The sequence below is a fragment of the Scardinius erythrophthalmus genome, assembly GCF_964197995.2.
Source record: "Scardinius erythrophthalmus genome assembly, chromosome: 8".
NCBI lineage: Eukaryota > Metazoa > Chordata > Actinopteri > Cypriniformes > Leuciscidae > Scardinius > Scardinius erythrophthalmus.
In genome coordinates this window covers 16233774-16250494 of record NC_138228.1, presented here as the reverse complement: position 1 = coordinate 16250494, position 16721 = coordinate 16233774, and the positions used below count along the sequence as shown (strand labels likewise).

General features: G+C 36.3%; 1 protein-coding gene across 2 annotated transcripts in view; it reads left to right on the top strand.

Annotated features, from left to right (window-relative positions):
- The first annotated feature begins 2196 nt into the window (after positions 1-2196).
- Positions 2197-16721, top strand: part of sema3e (sema domain, immunoglobulin domain (Ig), short basic domain, secreted, (semaphorin) 3E) — a 45385-nt gene continuing 30860 nt past the window's right edge. For both annotated transcript variants that reach the window (XM_081372574.1, XM_081372573.1), the window contains exon 1: positions 2197-2362. In XM_081372574.1, the coding sequence (XP_081228700.1) occupies positions 2257-2362 (106 nt within the window). In that variant the 5' untranslated portion in view covers positions 2197-2256. The remainder of the gene's footprint in view (positions 2363-16721) is intronic.

Sequence of the window (16721 nt, the reverse complement as noted above, 5' to 3'; positions counted from 1 at the left end):
ACACAAGCATTTTGTAATATTTATCTGAATTCAATTACCACCAAAACACAAAGATTGGTGTAAAGTTATAGTTATAAAGTGGGCTTAAACATTATTTGGACACTTAATTAGTGCTTCCGTTGTTTTTATTTCAAATAAAACCCCTTTTTTATATTGTGTTATCTCATACAATGACATTCATATATTGTTCAACTTCCAAAGGACACAAGGACGACTCAAATTTCCGACTCAATCACTTTTCTTTTTCTTTTGGCTTCATCAGTTGATTGGTCTGTTCAGTGAATTAGGTTGTAAACCTTTAAAGACAAAAGTTACCATTTTAATTAAACATTTTTAATGAATTTTAAATGAGTTTAAACGTTTAATTAAACATTTTAAATGAATTTTATGATGAATTACCCACTTAAGCCTTTTACATGGAATAAAGAACCCATTTAACAAAAAATCAATGAAGTCAATGCTGCAATGCATTCCTTAACCAATCTAAACAGCAGTTAAACATAGCTCGAACATATTAAGCAGCATTTCAAACACCATGAAAGTAAATAAAACATTTCACCGACCATTGGCGTCTTTGGACTGAACCTACGAGTGAACTTAAAGTGTCTTCTCTATGAAGTTTGTTTGTCTGAATGACTAAGGACCTCCATGTCTTCACAGGTGCTCCAAATCAATGACAATGACTGATCAGGTGACAAGCAGCCGGTTTGCTGCTGCTGGTGCACTCTGGGATGTGTAGTTCTTTGAGACTCATTTCTGAGATTACGCTCAACAATTTGGATAAAGTGTCTTAACTTTTTTTTTTGAAGCCACTGTATATTAAGTTCTAAAGTTTGAGTAACAAGACAATTTTTGGAACTAAATAATTTATATATAATTAATATAAAAATATAATAATGATGTTTTAATCAATGTTATCCAACAGGGCACTCCAGTTAGCCCAGTGTCAGTAAATATGCCTAAAGGTGCGGTCACATTAAAACCAAATTTTTTGGTCCATTGTCGTTAAGCGATGAATGAAGCAATGGGCTGTTTAATTACTTTTTGACTTCATAAATTGTAATGCATCATCCTTATCGTCAGGAAAGGACAAAATTACAGATACATGTGTTAGAGAACAGCTGCTATATAAGCACGAGCCCCGTCTGATTGGTTGTGGCGGTGGTGCTGCAATCTATAGAGATATTCTTAATGTTACTCAAAAAAGGACACAGGTTTAATTCATTTGTAAGATTGTTTCTGTCTAAGTGAATACATAATATTAGCTAACTGCATGATTTGTAATATCTTAATACTGTACATTTTTTGACATATGGGGTATTACTTTGAAACAGTCACCTCTGATAACAAATTTCTCTAAACTGTAAATAGAAACCTTTTTTTCTGTAAAGATACATTGAAACGATATGTATTGTGAAAAGCACTATTACTTTCATTTGGACATGTGCAGAAATAAGATTTATGAAATATTCCGAAAAATTCCTTAAAACAATATTCTGATCGATAAGAAATTTGGCATCTGTCTAATTCTTAAAAGTTACTTATTCTGGTTATGGCAATTGCAGTTGCAATAACCAAATTCTAATAGTGAGCATCATTTTCATGTGCTTTTAAACATGTCCTCTGAGATGAGAACAGAAGTACATCATAAATAGAGGATAGCACAAGGGTGGAACCAAGAGAGTGAGAGAGAAACAGAAGGAGAGAGTGAAAGAGAAGAGGTGGGGGTGGATGTGAGTGGAGCGGAGTGTTTGGCTGTTGTCCATATGTGCGGCAGGGGAGTTGAAGCAGTCAGGAGGGGAGAGAGGGCTGGCACGTGGAAGGGCAGTATTTCACAGAGCCGAGAGAGAGAGAGAGAAAGAAGAGGCTTCTTCTCATTAGAGGAGGAGGAGGTGGAGGTGGAGGCTCTCCAAGATCAGCGTGCTTGATGTCTGACACACTCATACTCACACACATAGTGCTATGTGTTTGAGGAATCCATCGGCTGTGGTAAGAGTGACAGGAACAGTCAGCCAGGATTGAGTCACAGCCTTACACTCGGTTTAGACACTTTTCTTCTCACTGGAATCCACAGAAGCATCTCAAAGCCACACTCACACACCCTAAGCGTCAATGAAGTGAGTTTCATCACAATTCTCTGATGACAGCTTACAAGTTTTCTTCTTTAACCGGCAATTCAGTCTGTCAGCGGATGGAGGCTGCTCGTGGTGGATCATAAGGAGTCAGAGTTTCGCCGTTTAAGAGGAGTGTGTGAGGATGGCATGGGGTGTGTGGACCTTCATGCTTTGCATGACACTATGGATCAGCTCGGCAACTCAATCAGCAAAGAGTGTGTATCCAAGATTACGACTCTCTCACAAAGGTAAGGCAACAGGTGTGTGTTTGTGTGTGTGTGTGTGTGTGTGTGTGTCTGTGTGTCTGTGTGTGTGTGTGCAATGCTTGCACATGAAGTTCACTTAAATGAAATCTGAAACTAATTATTGGTCATCATTTTAGACAAATGTTTTTAGATGAACCCCAATAGAGCTCTTACTTTTTACAGGTTAGTTCATGTTGAACTTTGGACTAATTTACCACTTTCCCCCACATTTAAAATGTACAATTGCCTTAAATAAATAAATAAATAAATAAATAGCTACATTAATTAAAAAAATATTTATATATTATAAATAAATGGCATACAATTCATTATAAATTATGTATGTATAACTATTATACTTAGTTATTACACCACACTTATGAACCGTAATTCATAACTATTTTACATTTTGGATGATTGGTCATGGATTTATATGATTTCCTACAATCTCATTCCAATCTCATTTGTACAGTTTCTTTCGTACAATCTTCTTTCCCCACTGATGGTTAGGTTTAGGGGTGAACCTTCATGCTTAGTTTTTCTTCTGAAAATCTCGATTAAAATCGTGCAAATTCATACAAATTTGCCACCAATTTGCCAGAACGTAATATATAATAACTTAAAATAATACATTGTTTTCTCATGAGAACAGTTTTTATTATTTTCTCTTTTTTCTTTTATTAAGTCTAATGCACAGTGGATTATGGACATGTAGATTATTTGGATAAAGCCACTTGCACTGGCTTTAATACATCTGGAGTCTCTTTTATTTGTTTTTCCTCACTGTTATGGTGGTTGAGCTTCTACAATGTGGTTTTCTGTCACCTTAAGCGGTTCAGTGAAGGAATGTCAACTGTTCTTTTTACTATGCTGGTCTCGAATTGGCATGTTTACAATGAAATCCAGAGATAAATAGGGGCATCCTTTTGTAGATGAACATCCTAGCCCGAAGCAAACTGCCCATGCCTCGCTCAGTCTTCCTCTTTGAGCAAAATGCTGTGGAAACTGTGTCATGTAAAAATCCACACCCCAGCGTTGGTCATGGTTGAGAGTCCGTGTGGAATTTCAGTTCACAGTAAATCAAACCAATTCCGTCTAAACTAACTGTAAAATCATGGAAACAACACTTTTCCTTTGACACCTTTTCCTTTGAGAAAGTCACTGACAGTTTGAGGTGCGTCTGAGTGGCTTTTCTTATCAGATTTGTCATAATATTATTTTGACAGTCATATTCAGTGAGTTGTGTGCGTAGCTTCTGAGAAACTCAAGCAAATTGTGATTGACGTGTGGCGAAGAAACCGGCAGGTTCCAGAGGAAATGTCCCCAGGCAAAGATAAAATTTGGAATTTCTTTCTCAATCCTCTCATAGCCTCTCATTCTCCCTGTGCCTTGTTTTCTTTTCTTCTTCTTCTTCTTTTTTTTTTTTTTTTTGGTTTGATTTAAATGTTGATTTGATAGAAAAAAATAGAGAAACTGTTTACATTATAGAGCTATTTCTACCTGATCTGACCTGAAATCACTTTCATTATAGTCAGGTTGATAGTTTATATAAATATATTTAAAGGGATAGTTCACCCCAAAATTCTGTCATCATTTACTCAACTTTAAGTTGTTCTAAACCTGTATGAACTTCCTTCTTCTGCTGGACACAAAAAATATATTTTGAAGAATGTCGGTGACTAAACAGTTGATGGGCCCCATTGACTTTCATAGTAGGGGAAAAAAATACTATGGAAGTCAATGGGGACAATCAGCTGTTTGGATACTGACATTCTTCAAAATATCTTTTGATCAGCAGAAGAAAGAAATTCATAAAGGTTTGGAACAACTTGAGGATGTCTAAATTATGATAATTTTTGCGTGAACTACCTACCCTTTATGTATATTTTAAGATAGTTCATTCTTGTGTTTTCTGTTATTCTCTTGGTGTGCTCTGCGTGTCTAGACTGATAAAGTTTTCTCTACTCAGCTGAAGAAGCTTTTTCTTTTCTTGTATCCTATCATCATGGAATGAAAAACATGTATCAACTTTAAAATTTGAATAACACGAAGACCTCAGAGGTATTCAAGGCATTTTTTAGACCTTGGAGGCATTCACAGGAGGTTGATTTCTGGTTAAACCCATTGGGTTTCTCTTACTAAATTTTTAAGATCTGGAATCAAAACCAAGAGTTGATTTAATTTAATCCAGGCCTAATCTGTCAGCATGTTATGTGCTAAGTGAGATCTTTTTTTTGGGGGGCCTTTACCAGAAACAGTGCTTGTCCAACTAATCTGTCAGTTATGTGCTAAGTTAGATCTTTTTTCCCTACCAGAAACGGTGCTTGTCCAATTTATTAGATCCTTAATTTAATAATTTAATAAAAATTGAATCTGAGCCACAGTTTTTTTAGTCCACAGAGCCTAAATAGGTAATAGATGTTGGAAGAGTAACAAAGTACAGCAAACTATTTGCGCTACAAACATGTGTACTTATAATCATGACAAAACATTAAAATAATAAGGAATACCAGTTTTGCAATATCAAGCTAAATAAACTCTTTTCTGTCAGTTTAATCTCTAATGTCATCCCTTGCTAATTCCACAAAGTTACGTGGACTTGTGAATTTTCCTAGTCAGGCATTGCTTGTAGCAACCAGTGTTTGTGTGCTTGGGTAAACATTTGACATGCTTATCAATTTCTATAGAGCCTGAGTTTGTCTCTGTGGATTTTCTGAATGCTCCTTTGTTTCCGACTTGACTAGAACATGTGGTCCTGGATATTACATTTGAGTTTGATGCACTGAAAAGCTACAAAGCTGCAAAGTGCTCATTTTCTTAAATACATTTTCAGTTGTGTAGGCAGGAAAGTTTCAGTGGGATTTTCTTCCTCTAAATGTATTTTGGTAAGCATATTAACCCTCGTTTAGGGCTTGACACTAATAAAATAACACAATTTGAAGACTGAATATTTTATCTTCCTGTGATTTTCAGAGTTGTGTGAAGCTAACCAAGTGGAAAATACAGTCCAAATGGGAATTACAAATTCAAATTTGTTTAAGCACACAGTTTTAAACTGCTGTTCTGCATGCTAAAATTTGGCTAGGCTTTGCTTAAAGAAATGAAAAATAACTACAGCAAATGCTAATTACGTGTAAAGGAAGCTTATTTCAAAATAAACTTAAATTCATCGCCTTGAAATGTTTTGGCTTCATTGTCTAACAGCTGAATCATCAACACGTTCAACTGGTTTGTAGGTGTTTGGGTGGAATCGTGTAGGTGGGTGCACATATTTGATATTTATTTTTAAGTGGCTTTTATGGTGTAATGAGGGTAAAAACAACTAAAGTGAGAGTTAAGGGACTGCTGTTGAAATTGGCGTAATTAGTAGGAGCTGCAACTTGGCACTGTTGTTTGTTTATGAGGGAAAAATTTCAGACATGAAAATTGCCAACCGCATTTCTTAAGCAACATCCCAACTGTGCATTCTGAGCCTGACAGGCATCTTGATAATATGCAGGTATTTTTGAGAGTATCGAATAGCGAGGCTGAATTATTTAGTGGTGCGACTGTACATCCTTCACTACCGCAGGGTCCAAGGGGCAACATGCTGAGCACATGATCTGCAAGAGTTGTATATTTATTCGAGAGTGAATTCAGTTTCAATCTACTCTAAACATTATTTCAAAACACTTCCAACTGGTTTTGGAGTGTCCGACCCTAGTTTGGGGTGATGTCATGCTGTTAAGACAGAGTTTGAGTTTCGTGCATTAACTTGTATAAATAAACCTTGCTGGTTTCGGAATGGTATTACTGAACAGTTGCCCCTTGCAAAATTTCAACAAGGAGCCCCCCCAAAAGCTCTCCAGAGCTTTTAGCCCTTGTCCCAGCTACTTATAAAGAGTGTCAGTTTCTTATCCTGAATCTATAGCCATTCAAACATACAAATCCCCATGGACCTCCAGTTAGTCCCAGCTATCATCACGTAAATGGATGCTCGTGAACGTTTTATGAGGTTTGTTGAAACAATCCAAACATATAACATGGTTACCCCCTACATCAATATGAATGTGAGAAAAGAGACATATTTTGAGCTCTCTGACACTTCAGTACAGTCAAATAGGTAGCATACTTTAGTTTCGCCTTGTTATATGGTCTATAATAACAAGCTATAGTAGCTTTTCCATCGTCAGTCAGTCATCAAATGACTAATCACAGTTTGAGCACTATAAATCGGTTTTTCATCACCCTTCACTGGAGAACATTATCTTTAAGTTTTGAATTCAGCCTTGGGATTTGTTTTACAGAGCTTTTGGCTCTTAGTGAGGAAGACCAAGGTCTGTGTTTAATTTTTATATTCTTTTTTAAATTGACAGTATAACAGCCCATTAGCCAGCTCATGTTGCATTTAGGCTTGGATCATAATCACTAACGTGCTGCTCGAGTCTCTGCTGTAATTTTAAACCTACCTCAGTGCAACAAGTCTCATCTATGTTTCAGATGACTTTAAAAGAGTTTACCAAGGGTTATTTTCTTCTTGGTGAATAGAGGCATTTCAGTCCCCCACAGACTTTTTTTTAAAAACATTTTAGATTAAAATTCTCAATTTTAGATAAAAAAATTCTAATTTAATATTTTGCCATTACACATTATTTCATGTGAATGGTTTCATTCTGGCCAAGTTTTGGTAGTGGTATACATTGTTTCTCGCAAAGTTCGCTGATTCAGTATTTGTAGATTATATATCTACATGTTTCTATGGTATACTAGAAAACAAGCATTTCATAAGTTTTAAAGGCTTTTATTGGCATTCACATTCAATATATGCAGAGAATTCAATATTTACGGTCTTGACCCTTCTTCTTCATAACCTCTGCAACTCGCTCTGGCATGCTGGATATCAACTTCTGGGCCAAATCCTGACTGATGGTGATCCATTCGTGCCCTATAAGTGCTTGGAGTAGATCACAATTTGTGGAATTCTGCTTGTCCATTTGCGGATTTGAGGATTGACCACAGGTTCTTCATGGGATTAACACAGAGAGTTTCCAAAATTTAAATGCAATGATCTCTGAGCCACTTCATTATCACTTTTGCCTTGTGACATGGTGCTCAATCATACTAGAAAATGCACGGATCATTACCAAATTGCTCCTGGACCATGAGCAGAAGTTGCTCTTGCAGGACGTTTTGATACCATTCTTTATTCGTGGTAGTGTTTTTGGGCAAAATTGTGAGAGAGCCCACTCCCTTGGATGAACAGCAACCCCACACATGGATGCTTCACTGTTGGCATGACACAGAACTCATGGTACTGTAGTGTTCACCTTTTCTCCGGACAATCGATTTTCGAGATGTCCCAAACAGTTGGAAGGAGGCTTCATCATATAAAATAACTTTGCAGCAGTCTTTTGCTGTCCGATCTTTGTACTTCCTGCAGAATTTCAGTCTGTCCTTTAAGTTTTTCTTGGAGAGTAGTCGCTTCTTTGCTGCCATTTTCACCATGCCATTGCCCAAAAGTCTTTGCCTCACTGTGTGTGCAGATTCACTCACACCCACCCACTACCAATATTGAGCAAGCTTTGCACTGGTGAAGACATGATTCCATAGCAGACTCCTCAGGAAGAGATGGTCCTGGTGCTTGCTGGACACTCTGGGAGGTCCTAAGGCCTTCTTCACTGCAGTTCAATTACTCTCCTTGAAGTTCTTGATGATCCGGTAAATGGTTCTTTCAGGTGCAATATTCTTTGCAGTGATTTCCATGTGAGGCCATTTTGATGCAAAGCGATGATGTCTTTCTTTGGAGGTAACCATTGCTAACACAAGAACACAATGATGGGAAGTATTTCTTCCCTTCTTTTATAGCAATCATTCTGCTCTTATAATCCAGTCATAATGATTACTGAATGATAGTACTCATTCACTGTTTGATGTGCTCATGATATGATTAGCAAATTGTGGGTAATTTTGTGCCAGGCCCAAAAACATTGAAATGTGGGTTTTTGTGATAGTTAATTTGTTTGGACAATGATGCTTTCTGCAATTATTTAAAAAAAATGCATCCGATGCACAATCTAGAAACAATGTGAATCAAGCAGCAAACCACATTTAAAGGGATAGTTCACCCAAATCTGAAAATTATATCATTCACTCACCTTCATGTTGTTCCAAACCTGAATGGCTTTCTTTCTTCTACAGAACAGTGAAAATTCAGAAGACTGTAGTAGCATTAGGCTAAAAACAACATTGGGCCTTATTCAAAAAACATTTTCCAAAATATCTTCATTTTCCATAGAAGAAAGTTATGCAGGTTTGGAACAACTTGAGAGTCAGTAAATGATGTCAGCTTATTTAATTTCTCTCCCCAAAGAGAAATCATTTTCTCCACTTCTAGTCCCCATTACCATCATTTTATTTAGGGAATGGGAATGGTAATGGGTCTCTAGAAGATCTGACAGAAAGCATTTGAATCTTTTTTTATTTTTGTATTATTTTGGTAATGATGGAAATATAACAGTAACATGTAAGTGCATATTTATAGGACATATTTGCATTTGAGTAAGTGTGATCTGATTTTGATTTGGATTAAATGCATTAGAATGAAAGTGTAAATTCAATACTGCTAAAAAATGATGCTATCTGAAACTATGCAAAATTCTATGCAATGTGAAACATTTAACTCCAGCTGTAATGACCTTGTCATTCTAAAGACAAGTTTAGCTTTGAGTCCACAGCACATGAAAGGAGAAGGACTTATACAAGCAAACCTCCTGTTGTTTCATCACCCAGTCCATGTCTCCAGATAGTGCTGCATGTGATTAGCCAGCCCGCAGGTCATTGCGTAATTAATGATGTTCTTGGGAGAGTTTGTTCCTACTTTGGTCTGTTCCTGCCTCTTCCTACCTCTCACTGTGTCTTTCTCAGTATTTCCCCTGACAGTCCCGAAAGGTCTGTTTACGCAATAAACCCATAATTTCCTTTGAAATAAGGCATCTGAAAGGTCGTCATGGAGACGGGTTCTTCAGAGACAGCAAGGCGGGAAGGAAGAAATCCTGTTTTTTAATAAACTTCACAGTCAGTATAATCAGCGCAGGACAGCAGACCCACAGTCGGCACCCTAAAACAAGGGTTTCCTTGACTTACAGTGGCTTCAATGAATGCACATTGTTCTCTGGTCAATAAAAGATCTCCAAGGTCAGGCAATTCACAATGTATCCATCAATCAGCTTGTTTCCCTACATCAAACAACCCGAACAACCACTTCCAATAAAACAATAGCCTGACATTTCATAAAAGATCCAAGCATTGAAGGATAGTGGTCTATGTGATGTCCTATTTGATTTACTTGTACTCCAGTGAAGGCAGTTTATGGTTTTCTTTTAGATGTTCTATGTCCTCTACCTTCAGCTAATGATCTTTGCATTGATTCATTTGCTTTGTGTCCATGTGGCATTCATTTTAGAGGTGACATCATGCACAGTTTACACAACACAATGGATTTGTAAAGATTTGTGTAATTTTCTCTCATCTTGGAGAGATTTCAAACTAACCATTGGGTCGATATGGTTTAATACTTCTGAACTTTGGTAGAAAATGGTTTGAATCGTTTTTTTGATACCCAGTATTTCTCTACAGACTTGTCTCTTGAGGCATTCGTGGCAGTTCTTGTGGGAGGATGTTTGAGTAGAGCTAATCGTCTTATACTTGTAAGTGAATAATGATGTGACATTACTCTAGAGATGTAGTTATTCACGTTTAATCTACTCTGACTGACAGTCCAGGAATTATGATGTATAAATGTCAAGGTTTATTGTTAGTTAAATAAGTGAGTAGTAAATTGTTCTTACACCGTATTTCTCTTTCATACTGTTCAAGGTTCCGTCAAGGTAAAATATGAGAAATATGTTTTATGAACTCAAATCTTTGGCATATTTCCATCCCATCGGCTTTGGGTGTTGAAAGGCTGTTTTTTTTTCCATGAAGTGAGTGTGCGATAGGCCTTACTTTATCCACACTTGTGTTTTGAGACTTTTTCATCTCTTAAACGTGAGCAGTTATTCCAGGTGGGAGGAAATTATAGGGAATAAAACCATGGAAATCCCCTCAGTTCGTTTTCAAAGGATACCACTTAAAATGTGTTTTTATTTCTGTACATGCCAAGACATTGAACTGAAATAATATCTTTATTCAACATTCAGACGTTTGAGGTTGAAAGGTGAAAAAGCTCATAAATATAATATGATGAGTTAGGAGTTTCCTGTAAAATGCTGAGAGGGGTTTGTTATAATCACATATAAGAATCAAGGCTGATTCACCTAGTAGATTTTCAAAATTATTATTATTGTAAGGTTTTTTTTTTGTTGTTTAGTTTTTTTTATGTGTGTTCAAAATGTCCTAAAATTAAAACTTGTAAAAGGTAATAATAATACAAGCATGATAATATTGAGCATGTATACTGCATGGACAGCAAATGTTCCCTGAACACAGTTGCCCTACAAGAAATGTCCAGTTCCACAAAGTTGAGTTCATGTTTTTATAAATGGCTCTTTTTTTTTTTTTTTTTTTTTGGCAAACATGAATGCAGTATGAGAAATTAATTTAAACTAACAGAATGCTATTGAAATCAATCAGTCACCACAAAATAACACATGATGAGCAATATATATATATAGCAATGCTTCCATGAGTCTCTTCTTGAACCTCATGCAATCCGCAGCATGTTCCATCAGCAGGACCTGACCTCTGTCTCTCTAGCTCCACCTCCTGAATGATTGACACTTTTTGTGTTTGTATATTTGGTAATTTGCTATGTATCTACACATTATGTGTCCTAGCAGGTAGCTACTGTGAAATCGGCAGTAGCATGTTGTTTCAGTCAGCGCTGATGTTTGAAATCAAAATACCTGTCTGTCTCTGTTAACTTGATTGACAGGTCAGAAAGACCTTGGCCCATGAAAGGGGGAGCAGATACCCCCCCAGACCCCCCCCCCCACACACACACACCCACACCCCACCCCACCACACACACACATTTTTTTTTTCCTGTTCAATGTTTGATGGGTTACAGTTCTTTTTTTCTTTTTTCTTTTTTCTTTTTCATACAGAGCTGATGCTTGATATCACACTCAATCCCCCAAAAATTCAGATTATAGCATCACTGAAAGCTTCTGCACAAGGGTATGTCAGTTTGGCTGCTCGCTCATGTTTCGCCCCAAGCATCACTGAGAATGTTTATGGAAATAGTCTTTATCTAAGTTCTCCCCATCTCATATCTTCACCCTTAACTGAGTGTTGCATCTAAATGTGGAGTCTCTTTCAAATGAATGTACCACTGTTGCTTTAAATGCTTTGGTAAATGCTTTAATCTCGACCTACTTGCTATAAAACACAGACAAAACACTTTTTTGCAATGTGCCGTATCTCGGCAAAGAGCCATTGTTTCATCATATAGATGAACTGAGACTATGGAATTATCTTGGATATTTTCCATAATATATTTAACTGAAAAAAAGTCTAGATGTAATGCTATATTTGTGAACAAATAAACACATTTTGTAAGAAGACGTATGTAAAATAAATCTAAATTTGTACTTGCAGTTTTTGGTCAATATGTTGTGGCATTGGAATGAAAAGTTATCTATAAAGTTATTGTGTGTGTGCGCATGTATATATGCTTGCTTCACTCCTATTTCCTTGTGCTTTCATGTTTTCAGTCTCCTGTAGAGTTTGTTGAGGGAGGGGCAGGTTGATGTTAGACAGCTTCACTTCCTCTGTACTGGTTCATTGATGTATGACAGCTGCAAATTAGAATAGGTTGAAAGTACAAATAACATGAGTCAGAGCAAATCATACATACATAATACACAATGCAGTCAGAACCCTTTTAATGTTATTTGAGGCCCCAGTTTGCACCACCTCTACAAGGCCACACCGAAATGTGGCCCCAGATCAGGGACATCTCCCTGTCAGCCCGCCCACAAGAAGCAAACCCCTCTGGGCTTCATATCTAAACCAAAAACCTTCACCATTCCAGATCAGAAGAGACAAATGTTTATCATACTGTCGAGTTTTTTCAGGGAGAAATATTTCAAGGGTGGTGTATTGGATTATGTTCTGGCTGCAAACGTTTAGATTTGTATGCCTTTCTCTCAATATGGTCTTGTATAGTTTAATATGTATAATATATATCTATATATATTTATCTAGATAGATAGATAGATAGATAGATAGATAGATAGATAGATAGATAGATAGATAGATAGATAGATAGATAGATAGATAGATAGATAGATAGATATAGCCTACTATACAAGACCATATTGAGTTTGCAGCTAATGTATATATATTATCTTTATTTTGTATTTATATTATTTTATTTGACTTTATTTTATGTGAGCTAGGGAATTTAGACAGTTCAACGTGTATGGATTTATTGTAATAAAGGGAAGTGTTTAGATTTCTCATTGATTTGGTTGATTTTTTTATTTATTTATTTTAATTTGTAAGCTATAAATATTGAATGCACTAATTCCATTATACAAAGCTGTACTTGTGAAGAATATGTAGCCTAACCCAGACATGCAGTCTGTCTGGAAGAAGGTGAAGATCATATTCCCAAATACAGGATAACCCTTACGATAATTACTAGGGTTAACAGGTTAACACAGTCAATATGCTGTGTTAGAGGACAGAGTCTCTCTTAAACAAAGTCTTTCAGTCTTCTCTGGTCAGAATCAGATCTTTTATAGTAATTAGGTTTGGCTTACGGCCTTTTCTAAAGTTTTGTTGATTGAAATAAAATGGACTGTTCATACAAACAAGTTTGCTTTATACTACAGTGAGAAAAATATGATTTAAGAAATGTTCATCCATCTGGAGGTCTACATAATGACCTTTCCTGTTAGACAAAAGATGGAGAACTCACAGTGACCGATGAAAGAAGGAAGCTCTTTTTGTTTCCAGGATGAAAGCACTTCCCTATCTCCGATAGCCGATAGTCCCTCAGCAAAGGGAGTAGACGTCCACATCCGCAATCAGCCTATCAACTCTTTTTAAATCTGGAATCTTCAGCCCTCCAAAGCCCTCTTTAGGGAGAACCGTCACTTCCTTAGACCTGCTCACCCCGGCTGAGGTTCAGATGCCTGAGGCAGAGGAAACAGGTCTTTAGTTTAGCTTACGGGGAAATGCAGCCTGTTCAGCACATGGGGATATGGATTAGAGAGGGTTTGGGTCATTTCCCTTTCAATAACCGCTTTTTCAATTTTATTAGCTGACAGGTCTGAGAATGGGATTTGACAATGTTTCCTGAAAGCAAATGTAGTCACTTCCTGTCTTAAAATCATAGGGGCACCTATTAAAATGTACTTTTACTTACAATCTGAAATTCTGAATTAATAAATATGTTTCCGGATGAAACCATATAAACAAACATTATTGTTTAACAATTTGTTATTTTACTTAAATGTGATTGGCCGATCAAGACAGATCCCTTGAACAGCCAATCAGAATTGGACCTCGGGCATTTAAACCGGTAGACTGCTTTTATTATAAACAGAATGTTCTCATGGATTGATGTGGACACTATATAGTTAATGTTATAGATATTTTTATAGTTATCGTTATTGGTGTGAACGGGCCTTTATTTGGTCTTTTTTGCTCCATCAACAAAAACGGTTCCAAATAAAGTCAAAGCTTGATCAACCATCATGTGTCCATGAACAGTTTTTGAATGAATTGGTTGCATGAATAATTCAATGACTCACTTAAAAAGACAGTCACTTGTTTTGTTCCTGAAGTAATCTGTGTTTTGAACTAATTGGTTGAAGGTATCATTCTCACTCATAAATACGAAATCAATTGTCATCATCTACAGCCAAAACTCCAATCTTAGAAGAAAATGTTCTGTGTAGAACCTTGATTTTTGTATACGTTCATCAGCTGGAAAAAAAATAGTTCTGAAAGTGATTCCAATGATATCGTTCTTCTGTTATCATAATAGCTGTGATGTGGTCATCACTATTCTCATATAATTAGAATAATCATTAAAACTATATGGCTATTGTCCTTGGTGTGAATTGCACATAATAGGCAATATTGTGTCTAAAATGTTAAGTTACTCAGTATCATAACCACATTTGCTCATACTGAGTATATTAGGAGTACATTACTCATGTTTTTAATTTATAATACCAGTTGAATGGTTCTCTTTCCCCCTGATTTCCTCCCCTACCCCTCCACTGAAGAGTCTTATAGTACGACCCTTGCCCGGTCAAGGGTACTGAGTTAGTAATGGTGAGGGGTTAAAATTCTCGTTGCCTCTGGGGGCATTCAGGATTATTATTTTTGGCCTGGGACATTTGCTGTTTGTTCAAGATACAAGGTCTCTTTATAAACATTATGATGCCTTATGGCTTTTCATTGTGGTTCCCACTAATAAGTGCAATATATTAAATAAATATTTAAAAGAATGGACGATCCCTCCCTGTGAAACATCACTTAGAGGGCCCAGTAAAATCATGAGCTAAGTCTGGTTTTATTTCTTTCTTTTATCTTTCTCGTTTATCTTCATGAAGAAGAGGCCAAACGCATAGATTTAGAATGAGAAAGAAGCTCATAATCTAATCGAATGAAAGAGGCCTAGTGGAATTTATTTCATACAATGAACATAAATCAAATGAAACGACAGGTCACATAAGCATCAATAGGGCAGTGACCTTGAATTAATAAGAGTATATACAGTATATATATAATGCTTCACTCTGCTGTTTTGCAGATGCGGTTCCCTAACTGGAAATTATTCCTGACTTTTAGACCTCACTGTATCTGCAAAACCACAGGGTGAAGTATTAGATTGACTTCCAAATGAACTCGAAAACTGTGGGTGTGAGTGTTGCTTGTTTTAATGTTTTTTTATATATATATATCCCAAGGCATTTCTATTAACTGAAAGACTCATAAACCTAATTAAAGACACATTGAATGTCTTTCAGAAGAGCTGTTCTCAGACACTAAAATTTGATCGAAGTCTGCCACTTTACATTTCTGTTTTTGACCTTGTCTGTCTCTTTCCACTTTCTTGTCTGTTTATCTCTCTCGCTATCATTTCAGTAATCCAGTTTTATCCCTTATCTGTCTGTCTGGTTCCTTTATCTTCTTTTCATACATACTTTTGCCCTTCAACTTTCTAAGTGGCTCTTTTAAAGAATTAGTATATGCAAAATTGAGAATGGACTCCCCCTCTTCTTTCTTCTATGGAACACAAAAGGAGACATTTTGGTCTCTGTTTTCCATGTAATTACAATGGGGGCTGAAGTCTTTAAGCTTCTAAAATGATACAAAAAACAGTGCATATGACTCAAACTGTATACTCTTCTGAAGTGATATTATAGTTTTGTGTGATGAAAACAGTAACATTTAAATCATCATTCAATGGTGATCTTCCCTTCCAGTGAGCTACAGTATTAACTACTTCAATTTCAGTATGTTTCATAATGGCTTCATGATTCTTTTATTGTGCTTTTTGGAGATGACAGCCTTAGTCCTTGAACGCTTTCATTATATTAAAAAGAATGGGCAAGATATTCCCGAAAAATACACATTTAATGAAAGCAAGAATGTTAAAGGGGTTTGGAAATTACATTTAAAATGGGTAAACAATGGTAGAATGAATCATTTTCTGCTGAATTGTTCCTTTTAATATATTTATCTTTAAAAAAACAAAAAGATTTATTTATTTATTTATTGTCAATGTGTCATTGTACTCAACCAGCATCCAATGGCATAATGTGTGTATCCACTTATCGATGCATCTGCATGTGTGTTGGGAGGCTGCCATTTTGCAGTTTTAAGCAACCAGAGAGCATTTAAAATGAAAAACACATTTTGTCATTGGGTGTGTATGACTGGAGGGCCAACTCACACACGCTGAATAAATCAGAAGGTCAAGACCATTACGAGGGCAACTCCCTGTGGAGCAACCCAACACACACGCAAACGCACTCAGAAAATCTGTCATAAGTCATTGACACTGCATACTTTGATTAATCATATAATCCAATTTCTCTCATATCACGATTCACTGAAGCAGTGCATCTTTGTCTAATTTTGGTCATATATGTGGTCTGTTTAATCCTGTTCCAGCTGCCTGACTTCACTCTGTGGTGAAAAGAAATGCATCATAGCCGAGAGATAAGAGTCATGCGCTGTAGTTCAAATTTAAGGGCCAGAAAGTATTTAATTTTTACAAAAAAATTAAATTAAAATTAAAGCTGCACGATTCTGGATAAATTGAGAATTCTTTTTTTTTAAAATAGGGATCACGATTCTCCCATGATTCTGAATAGACAACTAAACAAAATAACGTAATTTTATTAGAGGTTCTGAT